The following is a 12,288-nucleotide window of genomic DNA, read 5'->3' as shown; positions in this document are numbered from 1 at the left end:
GTGGATAGCGCCCACAATGGACACCTCCAGATAGAATGTGTGGTCCACCGTGTTGTGTATAGGTATTCCAAACCCAGTCATCAGGTGTATTCCACAAGGATGTAAGGGACACACCAAAACTCAGGTGGACCACACCATGCGAATATAAATGTTTTAGCCCTGATTCTACATTGCTGCTCATGGTGTGTCACATCTGAATTTTGGATCTAGATAATTCTTGGTATGTACACTAAAGAATCCCAGTCACACCAGATGCACGGTTTGGATTGCACATAAACTTCACAAGTGGGCCCACAAATATGTGATAATTCCCTTTATTATTACTATTATGATTCATGTAGGCCACCTATTTTAACCTTCCTCAAATAATTCTTGGAATGTATGGTAAAGAATCGAGTCGCACCAGATGCACGGTTTGGATTGCACATAAACGTCACAGGTCGACCCCACAAAAAAAAATGTGATAATTCCCCTTATTATTACTATTGTTATTCATGTGGGGCCACCTATGTTAACTTTTCTCAGATAATTCTTGGGATGTACGGTAAAGAATCCGAGTCACACCAGATGCACGGTTTGGATTGCACATAAACTTCACAGATGGGCCCCACAAAATGTGATAATTCCCCTTATTATTACTATTATTATTCATGTGGGGCCACCTATTTTAACCTTAGATAATTCTTGGGATGTACGGAAAGAATCTGAGTCGCACCAGATGCACGGTTTGGATTGTACATGAACTTCACAGGTGGGCCCCATAAAAATGTGATAATTCCCCTCATTACTACTATCACTATTCATGTGGGGCCACTTATTTTAAACTTCCTCTTAACCCAACTTGTTGTAAGGTGGGCCATCCATCCAAAACCCTATAACCCAATTAGATTTCTCCCAATCAGTCCCTCTACCACTTGCATTCTCTCTATTATCCAATGCTTATCTTCTTATCAGTACCACTTTCTTTTAGCGCAAGCTTACATGCAAGTCTCTTTGATGATGAAATCCATTTAATGTGGATTCTAACCCTATGAAGAAAAGACAATGAGAAAACACCTTCCTTCATTGCATGCTTTTCCTTCTCCCAGTCCAACCCTCCCTCCTTTTCACTAAGATATTAGTTTCTTGGTAGTGAGGGCTTTGAATTTTTTTTATTTTTTATTATTGTGGCATTCAGCTTTTCCAACAGGAAAAACCAAGGTCAATCAAGTGGGCCCCATGGTACAATGGCCCACCTCCCAAGGACAGGAATAGTATACTTGGGTTTTTGTTTTATATAAGTGGGGCCCATGGTACAGTGGCCCACCTCCCAAGGAAGGAATAGTATACTTGGGTTTTTGTTTTATACAAGTGGGGCCCATGGTACAGTGATCTGGACCGTTGATCTGATGTTATCCACAGTGGATGGACCATGTCCCCGAAAATCTTCATGATTTGAAATTCCCACCAATGTACAGTCTTTGGGTTTTTCAAGTTGAATGTGGACATGAATTTATATCTGCAGGATGCCAATCAAAGAGAGGAGTAATTTGATACTCTGCTGCGTATGAGGCTTGATATGCATGCACTCAGATATTGACCATGGGAAATTCATTGACTTAAATTAAACTGACTAAATTGTGGAGCCCACAGTCGGTACTAAGTCACAGGCCAAAAATTAGATTGGTTGTACAATCGGAACGTGTGATTTCGTGGACACTTGTTTGTTGAAATAGGACCGTTGGATATTTTTCATTTCTAACTGTCCAATTAATGTCCACCAATCCAATAATCATAATTTTTAGTTCATGATACATCTAAGCTGGGACCCATAATTCCAACCGTTTGATTTGAGTTATTTGTATGCCACGTGTGCAATTTTAAAATAATTTCTAAGTGCCTGCGTATCATCCATCTTATGCCGCCAGAGTATTAAACTTTTTCTAATTAAAGGGTTAGGATTGTCTTGTAAAAATTGACAACTTGAGGATACAGTGCATTAATCCCCTTCTTTAGGAAGTATATGATAAAGCTTAGCTAAGCCCACACGCGTGGACAACTTGCCTAATGCACACGCCAGCACATATGCCAACATGACAGACATGTAACAAATCCAAGCCATTCATCAGAATGGTACCACTATGCATTTTTCCTAATCGAAGAATCAGGAGGTTTCACCAGTTAGGTGGGCCAAAATTAACTGAACGAATGAACGGTTGTAAGAAAACTGGCCGAAAATTTTCTAGCCCATCCACTTATATCTAATGTCATTCACATCTACTCAGTCGACTACCTTTATCTTTAGTCAGTAAAATCTAGAGGGTGAGGCCTACCTGATGGATGGCTTAGATATTACACACGTTTGCCAGGCTGGCATATATGATTGCATGTGCGTTGGTTGAACTGTACACGCGTGTGGGCTTACCAAAGCTCTATATCATATCTGTGGAAGAATGTGATTGATGGTCGTACGCTCATGGTAATATTGCATGCATGGAAGTTAATCCAGACTGCTGAAATCATGGGTCCCACTCTGGATGGTGTACATCCAAACATTGTACGGACCAGATGATCCTAACCATCCGATTCGTAGCCATTATGTAGACGGTTAGAATAAGTAATTGTCAATGATTGAAATTCAATGGCACAATAACAGTGATCATCTCGCCGTTAAACTCGTGGGATATGCCCCATCCATAGTCGGTCCTACAATTTGAATGGACTGGATTGACTGTAATACTATCAATGTGCAAGTATCTCTCCTCCTCTTTGTGAGTATCATACAATCTCTGAGAACGAGCCGTGTTGTTTGGGCCAACTCATCTAAGCCGTCCATTTAAATGACGAAAGTATCCCCATCGTGCGTGGGTGTGAACGGATAGAAAAGGGCATAGCATGTAGAAGGAATTGGTGCAATGGGAACCTGCCAAGTGGCAGGAAGAAATGGGGAGCGGATTAGGTGATAACCAGCAAAAACGTTAGTGTTGCGCTGACCGTGGGGCTTACATTGATATAGGTGTTGTATATCCACGCCGTCCATCAGTTTTTCCATCTCATTTTATGCATATTTCAAAAAATGAAGAAGATTCAAATCTCAAGTGGACCACACATCAGGTATTGAATTACCACCATTAAAAATTTCTTGGGGGCCTTAAAAGTTTTGGATCCATTTGATATTTGTTTTTTCTCCCTTCAACAGGTCTATGTGACCTTATCAACGGGTTAGATGGTAAATAAACATCATGATGGGCCCTAGAAAGTGTTTACTGGTGAGCATTCAATGACCACTATTTCCTGTGGTGTGGTCCACTTGAGATTTGGATCTGCTTATCTTTTGGGCATATGATCTAAAATAAGATGAAAAAACTTTTGAACGGAGTGGATATTCAACATAGACATTGATGTGGGTCCCACGCTCGGGGCAACACCCACTAAGGTGTTACCCGGGGAGGTGATGTATCGCATATGAGAAAAGCTTTGGTACTCCAGCGGAATATGATGGACGATGCACAGGCGCTTAGAAATTACTTAAAAATTACATAAGACGCATATAAGTAATTCAAATTAAAAGGTCCACAATTGTATCTCCAAGTCTGCATGTATCTTGAACCGAAAATTAAGATAAATCAATTATCCGAATATATATTATTGATGGACATTTATTGGACGGTTCAAAATGAAAATATCCAACGGTCCTATTTCAAAAAACAAGCCTCCACGAATCAGAGGCTAGGGTTGTTCAACCAACATTTGGATTGTGTCTTGGAAACAGTAGGTTCCACAACTTAGACGGTTCAATTTCCGAGTGTCCGCGTATCAAGCGTCATACGCTTCCGGAGTGTCAAATAACTCCCCTTTGCATATACACTGTAACATAGTGAATAGACCATCTCCACCGTCCAATGAGTGAGGATCTGCATAGTGCCACCCTTGGATGATCATATCCCAAAATTTGCACCAATTGGACAGCTCTTATTGTCTGATGAAAGTATTCTTTTTAGGACCGTTCTTTTTAGTACAGCTCTGCAACGCACACATGGTGCGGTGGATGGCGACCATTCAACAAGTGGTCCCAAACCATCCACTTCCTTGCCAAGTGTACGGTGGAGGATTTGTCTAACCCACTACTATCAGCAAATACGCTGCCCTGTTGCATGCGCTGCTGTAATCACGCGTTCGATCATGGAACGTTTCAAGGACAAACGTAAGGGCTGTTTGGTGAAGATGGTATGTACGTTGACATGGTCGTCGCAGGAGCCATTATGGACCGTCGAAATGATTTGTAGTACTGAATTCACTTTTTTATTTTGTAAAGGATGATAATGCTCCCGTATCATAGTTGTGTACTGTGCGTTATGCTCTCGTATCGGAAAAAGAAAAGTTCTTTCAAAAAGGATGTGGCAGCATCCAAAATTTAAACTTGGCCCACATGTTGGCTAGTTAATTTTATCTATTTATTTTAATCAGACAACCCTGACAAACTGATGGAAGAATTTTTCCATTTATATGTTTATAGTTATTTGTGATATACAACTACATTAACATTATACATTAAGGGGCTGTTCGATTTTCTAATTACACCCGGGTTAATGCAAAGGAAATAGGTAATAATTATTTACATTTGTATTTTTGGCTGCCTTTCAAAAGATGACATTGAGATCATCCCCTCATTTAAGATGCTCAGTCACGTCACCCGAGGAGAAAAACACTAAAATTGTGGGGGCCGCTATGATGTACGTCACACCCCACATCCCTTCGGACAGCTCATTTTAGGGAATCATCTGAAAGATGAGACAGATCCAAAGCTCAAGTGGACTACATGCACCTTAGGAAAAAGTGGGAAATCTTGAATGCCTAACATTGATGGCTCCCTTGGGGGCTCAAAAAGTTTTAGATAGGTTGATATTTTTGTTTTCCATTTATATATGATTGGGTGACCTTATGAACAGTTTGGATGACAAATAAACACCAATGTGGGCCCTAGGGAGAAAATAACTTTCAACAGTTGACATCTTTCAAGATCACTGTTTCCTAAGTGTGGTCCACTCGATCTTTGGATCTGCCCCATTTTTGGGCTAATGCCCTAAAATGTGCTATTAAAATGGATAGAAAATGTGGATAAGCCACATACATCATAGTGGAGCCCACAAATTAAATTCAATACTAATAAGGTTTTTTTCCTGATCAAATTTCAACACAATTCCTCACTGATGTTCATCCCTGTGAAATAGGTGGAGGCAGTCATTATTATCTATCTACATGTGTATTTACCACAGTGAATTGAAAATCAAACAGCCCCTAATTTTAAATTATTTTCTCTTATGTGGTCCGTCTTAAATGGGTTTTGCTTTCAAACTTAGACTGATGACATGAAATTAAAATTCCCAACATATGGATGGGATGGATTTGCTTGAAGACAACCCGGTGGGTCCTACATAAGATGTGGATAGGTTCAAAATGTGAGGCCTTTCCACCCGAGGGACGTTTGCTCGTTTCGTTCTTCATTCCTTAGTTTTTTCACTAGAGGTGAGGATGGTGTTTTTTGGTTCTCTTTCTCTTTCTTCCTTCTTCCTTATTTTTTCCATGGTTTCCTTTATAATTGTTTTTAATTGTTTTTTTTTTTTTTAAAAAAATTGGTATGAATAGTGGGAGTTTGTGAAAATGAAATACTATAATGGATGAATTTTTATAATGGAAGGATGTTATAATAGATAAGTTTTATAATAAATGTGTATTGCATGAATTTTATAATGGAAAAATATTACAGTAGATGAATGTGATAAACTTTAGAATGGATGAATGTTTGTGATGAAAGAATGTTTAGATTGAAGTTTATTGTAATGGATGCATTTTTGTGATGAAAGAATTTTAAGTTGAAGTATATTGTAATGTCTGAATGTTGTACGGTGGATAATCGATATTTGTTGTGGATCTATATTCATTGTGGATCACTCATATATTTCACTGTAAATTGTCGATATTTATTGCAGATTGTTAATATTCACTGTGGACCGCTGATTTTAAGAATGGACCATTGATATTACTGTGGACTGTTGATATTAAGAGTGGACCGTTGTGGACCACTGGTATTAGAGTGGATTACTGACATTTACTATAGACCACTAATATTTTCATTGTGGATCATAAATATTCACTATGGGCCATCAATCTGACAAAAATGGTCATAACTCCCTCGTTACATGTTCGATTTGGGTTATCTAATACTTGTTGGAAAGGTAATTTGTTGAACTTTCAAATGAATTTTGAATCATGTCATTTGGATACCATTTAAATTATCCAACAGTGATCCCAAAGTTCATTAAGATCACTATAGATTGTTGATATTCACTGTGTGCAATTAATCTGACAAAAACAACCATAACTCACTTGTTACATGTCCGATTTGAGTGATCTTGTGCTCATTGGAAAGAAAATTTAATGACCTTTCAAATGAATTTAGAATAATCTTATTTGAGACACTATTTTCTTTCACAAAAGCGCGCTTAAAATTCAATAAGATCACTGTATATTGCAAATATTCACTCTAGGCCATTGATCAGACAAAAATGGCCATAATTCCCTTGTTTCATGTCTGATTTAAGTAATCTTATTCTCATTGGAAATGTAGTTTGATGAAATTCAAAAGAATTGTGAATCATATTATTTGGACACCATTTAACTGCCAAAAAGTGGGTCTCAGTGAATATCATCGATCTACAATAAATTATGAACTTTGGGTCCATTTTTGGGTAATCAAATAGTGTCCAAATGAGATCCAAATACTTGCGTTGACTTGGATGGTTAGGATGTTCGATTGGTGTCATCTTTTGGCCATGCCTCATGAATAATAAGTTCACATTTGGAAATGACATACATGTATGCCACATGTATTGTGGTGCATATTTGCTCGTGAGTTGTGTTCGTAATCATGTATTGGGGAGCTTTTTATGGTAATTTGAGTAGCCAACTGCTTGAGCATAACCTTTTGGGTGTGTAGTATTTGGAGCTATAGCTTGTTGGCCCTTTAACATGTAATAGTTAAGGGTCAATGCTCATTAAGACCATTTGGGCATGTGAGTGGTGTCAAGTGATCCTCTCTATTATATGTTGTAAGACCATTGATTAGAGAAGATGAATGATGGGGTGCTAGAAGTACTTCTGTTTGATGAAAAAGCATCATGTGCCTATGAAAAGGTATAGGACTTACAGTAAGAAAGGCAAAGCAAAATCATCATTTCATTCAGAAAACTTGACTTTTCGCCGTAGGTCTGCACCCTATGTTTTTTCATTGGCATTAGACTAGGTGTGTCCAACACTCTGATGGACGTAATTCATGTCCTTTGGTTAATAGTCAGTTATTATAAAACTTTTGTCAACCTACCATTTAAAAGTTGACCCTAAATTATTGAGAGAAAGCCTATATATTGATGATGTTCTGAATACTACAAAGTAAATCTCAAACCACACATTGATTCGATCATCTTAGCCGTTGGTTCTACCCATTAAATTTAGCAAATGAACATTTTTTTAACCACCCCTTGATTCTCACAATGTGGACACCTGGGATGATCTAATCTATCATGCATTTTTCTCTATTTTCCATCTATAATGGGACACAAGTTGGATGTAATGATCATGCTACATATACACAAGTTGCAAGTTGCCACACATGGTGATAAATTTATATAGCAGGCGAGTGGAGATGAAGGAAAGAGAATATTAATGTCCTTTTCTTTATATATAATAAGCCTTGAATACACGAGAAAAATATCTCTAAAAACAAGAATAAAATTGATAATACTGAATGAATTGTTCTCTAAATGCAGCCAATACGGTTATGTAAGTAAAGACGCCAAGACGCCTAATTCAACCCAAATTAGTAAAGTTTTCCCAAATAGTGAAATTTATTATAATAAGCTCAAACATATTAACCACTCTTAGATAAACAAGGACTAGAAGGTTAGAATCAGATTCTTCAAACCCTCAAATGGATGAAAAACAATAAATTCAAACTTCACTAAAATAATAAACTATGAAATCACATGAAACTTTGACCTTAAAATGACCTTTTTTCAAGAAATCCATCAACCAAATTAGGAGTTGTTGATGGCTTTCTGATAATATTTTATATATCCAGATTCCAATAACCGATTGCAAGGTTATAACCATAGAAAGCCATAGTACTCGCCAGGTTTTTTTGCCCTATCAGACTGACTTCTTTTGATTTTGATGTCAGCCTGTTTGATATTACATATAAATTTTTGGTAAATAAGCACTTGTTTGAAAATCTGTGAGTAATTCATCCATTTTGAAAAATGATAAAAAAAAAATAGACATAAATTTGTGAGGCCCACTATAATGTGTATATATGATATATACGAATTGACCATCTATTTTATCATACTATTTTGTGGCATAGGCCAAAAAATGAGGTAGATCTAACACTCAAGTGGCCTACATGAAAGGAAACAGTGGCCTTAATTTGTCCACCATTGAAAGTTATTTCTTTCACTGGGCCCACATTAAAGTTTATTGTTCATCTAACTGATTCATAAGGTCACACAAACATGGACAAGGGAAAAACACAAATATTAGCTAGATCCAAAACTTCTCCCACTATCTCCTATGATGTAGTTCACTTGAGCTTTGGATCAGTCTTATTTTTAAGCTCATGCCCTAATTTATCTAGCATAATGAATGGACAGTGTGGATAAGCCATATATATCACGGTGAGCCCATATTTATTTCATAAATTTCTCAATTTTAATGTTAGAAAAGTAGGTCGTAATTGTCTGCACTGAGAAAGATACAAGTAATTACCTAAGTAAATAATCATTACTCATTTATAAGATAATTACCGTTGAGGGAAAAATCAAACACACTCTAAGGTCGCCTGAAAATTTTCCAATATATATTATTAACTTATATGATCGAATGGCCCATGTATTAGAAGGGCCACATTCAAAGGGGCACGATGGATAGAGGATATACCTTAGCACCATTTTAATGTAACTACTGTGTTTTGATGAGGTTGGGTCAAGTTGTTTGGGTCCTCGGGTCACATTAGGGTTGGAGGGAGTAATCACATGTATTGGGGGTGTCAGGTCAATTACGGTTCAGTTCAAAGTAGAGAATGGAGGAACTTCAGTTGGGTTCAGGTCGGGTCAGGTTGCAAATGGGGTCTTGTTAAGGTCGGGTCGGGCTCGATTTGAACCTCAACCTGACCCGATCCGCCTGTGATAGGCGTCTAAATCGAACGGTGTCTTGTGCATTTGAGCAATTAACATACATATGCACGAATTCATATCCATCAAATTACAGGGATCTGTGGATGGATCAAAACCCACAATGGTTATGATTGGATGATTAGGCATCTGATTTTTCTGGTTGAATTTGGAATCCAGCCGTCCATTTCTTAGCTGTCAATTGCACAGCTAGAACCGTATGATCAAATACGAATTTTGAGGTATAACCCATCCATAATGGGGCCTGAGATACAGACAGGCTGGATTGAGTTGAATGCATCCTATTTCTAGGGTGGATGAGATGGGACAGATGGAGATATGAAAAAGGTGGTGCACGACCAACATAAGATGTGAAGATTGTATGTGTATGATTTTGTATAAACCCTAGGCGATGAAAAACGTTGAAAAGTAGGGAGAAGATAGGGGGTGAGGTGTGGGTATTTTGTCCTCATAAGCATCACATCACAGACCTTGCGTTTTCTTCTTCCTATAAAACTCAGGTCTGCTTCCTCGATTTTTCTTCACCTGAGTCCTGAATTTTCTTAATGAGCAGTTGGTGAGAGAGAGAGAGAGAGAGAGAGAGAGAGAGAGATGGGAAGAGCTCCTTGCTGTGACAAAGATAATGTGAAGAAGGGTCCATGGTCGCCTGAAGAAGATGCTAAGCTGAAGGCATACATAGAGCAATATGGCACTGGTGGAAACTGGATTGCTCTTCCTCACAAGATTGGTAAGAACCATATCCTTATGTTCGTGTGCGTGCGTGCGTGCGTGTGTGTGTGTGTGTGTGTGTGTGTGTGTGAGAGAGAGAGAGAGAGAGAGAGAGAGAGAGAGAGAGAGAGAGAGGGCACCCAATAAGCAAAACAATCAAAATAGAGATTTTGATGTGCCCAATTTCCAAAAATATTCATATTCTACAGATTTTGAAGGTACCCAATGATCAAAGCCATCAAATCTATGCATGAGAGAGAGAGAGAGAGAGAGAGAGAGAGAGAGAGAGAGAGAGAGAGAGAGAGAGAGAGAGATGAAGTGACTATAAGTAAAAAAAATCGTTCTTTCTTCTTCTCTAATTAAGGGGACAGAAAAGACTTATTTGGGGTTTTCATGATCAATAATTCAGGTCTTAAAAGATGTGGGAAGAGTTGCAGACTGAGATGGTTGAATTACTTAAGGCCCAACATCAAACATGGAGGCTTCTCCGAGGAAGAAGACAACATCATTTGTAGCCTCTACATAAGTATTGGGAGCAGGTAATTTCCTTTCGTTTTCTTCCTCTTTCATCAGCACACATCCATACAAATTCAAACTGTAGATTAGCTGAAGAGCACATGTTGTCTTCAGATATGGCCTCACCCATGTGCCTCTCTCTCTCTCTCTCTCTCTCTCTCTCTCTCTCTCTCTCTTCCTGATGGTGTTCAAAATTTTCTTCTCTCAGGTGGTCGATAATCGCAGCCCAATTGCCTGGAAGAACCGATAATGACATTAAAAACTACTGGAACACCAGACTGAAGAAGAAGCTGCTTGGAAGGCGCAAAGAATCACAAGCTCGCCACCTCTCCACCATCAATCAAGAAACCAAAGACGCAAATGGGACCGATGACAACAACACATACACCCCAGCCTTAACCTCATCAGCCCTTGAAAGAATGCAACTCCACATGCAGCTCCAAAGCCTCCAAAGCCCTTTGGCTTTCTACAACAACCCTGCACTCTGGCCTAAGTTCCATGCACTCGGAGAAAAGATCCTACAAACCCAATTTTCCGACATCAACACCACGCTGACCCAACAAGCTTCCATTTCTCAAATCGAACCTCTCCAGATGGTGGGCCAGTTCCATGATATAGCTCCACCTCTGATCGAATCTCCACAACCCAATTCAATGGCTAACAATCAAAATCAAGATGAATTAGAGAATTCCTTAAAAGGGTTTTCTTTGCAATCAAGTCCCATCGCTTTTGGCAATTGGTGCAACTCCACAGATCAATCTATGTTCTTGAAACCCAACAGTCAGGAGCCGTCGAATTCTGGCCTACAATCCGAACTTCATGACTTTGTTTATAGGACCGTGCAGGAAGAGCAAGTTTACGGATTTGATTGTTTGAAAGATATGATTGGAACTAAGGACAACATGATTTGGTGGGCCAATGAGATCGAAGCTAGTTCATCGTCAAATTCGTGGGACTCGGACTCTATTCTTCGGCCTGATGGGATCTTTCATGATCAGTATCAGATGGCGTATGATCTATGATAACTGATGTTGATATGGGGAGAATGCAATTGGTTTTTGGGATTCTCTATCTATAAAGAGAAAAGTATGAGAGATTTAAGACTAATAATGTTGTAAATTGTGTGAATAACACTGTTATATTATCATATGATGTCTTACTAAATCTAGTCATGTATGAGAGATAATCAACTGCTTTCAATATTAACAATGTTGTGTATCATGCATTCGGTATCTGTTATCTATGGTACATGTGTATGAGATCTTGACCTTTCATCTAATGGTCCCTACCATGAATGCATAGTAGTATTAAAAAAAATAAATCAATTGGATGATCATAGCCACCAATTGGAGGTCATGTAAGAAGTACATTCAATCCCAACTAGCAATAATCCTCTAATTAATGGTTAGGATCATCTGATTGGTGTGATTTTTAACTTGTCAAAGAATGGAGCTGATCTCGCACGTGTGCCAAATGCATGGAGTGTGTGCTTGATTGGCTTCCAGCAATGGATACTTTCTCCACACATGCACACATATTGAACAAATTAAATATCTAAGCGTTGATCCAGAATGCAAGGTGGGCCACTACATTCATGCTGTTTGATCTTGAGATGAATTATTAAGTATATGAAACGTTCTATTCATATGGATGTACAGACCTTCACAAGCTCTATATATGAAAAAAGTACCCTTTAAAAAAATGCATGCGTCTGCAAATTCTAGCATTGGATTAATGGCTATTGCAGACTCGTTTCCTCCATTTGTAAGATTGTGTTCAATGTATATGTGTTTGAACGTTTATGGCCTGAGAATCAGATTACTTTTCACATGGGATTCTC

The 12,288-nt window shown here is 38.4% G+C and overlaps 1 protein-coding gene across 1 annotated transcript; it reads left to right on the top strand.

Annotated features, from left to right (window-relative positions):
- Nucleotides 1-9,788: 9,788 nt before the first annotated feature.
- LOC131257566 (transcription factor MYB36-like) lies at nucleotides 9,789-11,622 on the top strand. Its single transcript, XM_058258354.1, has 3 exons — nucleotides 9,789-9,951; nucleotides 10,342-10,471; nucleotides 10,657-11,622. The coding sequence occupies exons 1-3, from the start codon at nucleotides 9,816-9,818 to the stop codon at nucleotides 11,468-11,470; spliced, it is 1,080 nt and encodes a 359-aa protein (XP_058114337.1). The 5' UTR covers nucleotides 9,789-9,815; the 3' UTR covers nucleotides 11,471-11,622.
- Nucleotides 11,623-12,288: the final 666 nt, after the last annotated feature.

Source organism: Magnolia sinica, chromosome 10, assembly GCF_029962835.1.
Source record: "Magnolia sinica isolate HGM2019 chromosome 10, MsV1, whole genome shotgun sequence".
In the NCBI taxonomy this organism is placed as follows: domain Eukaryota; kingdom Viridiplantae; phylum Streptophyta; class Magnoliopsida; order Magnoliales; family Magnoliaceae; genus Magnolia; species Magnolia sinica.
The sequence above is the reverse complement of the archived record's forward strand: the minus strand, read 5'-3'. Positions and strand labels throughout refer to the sequence as shown.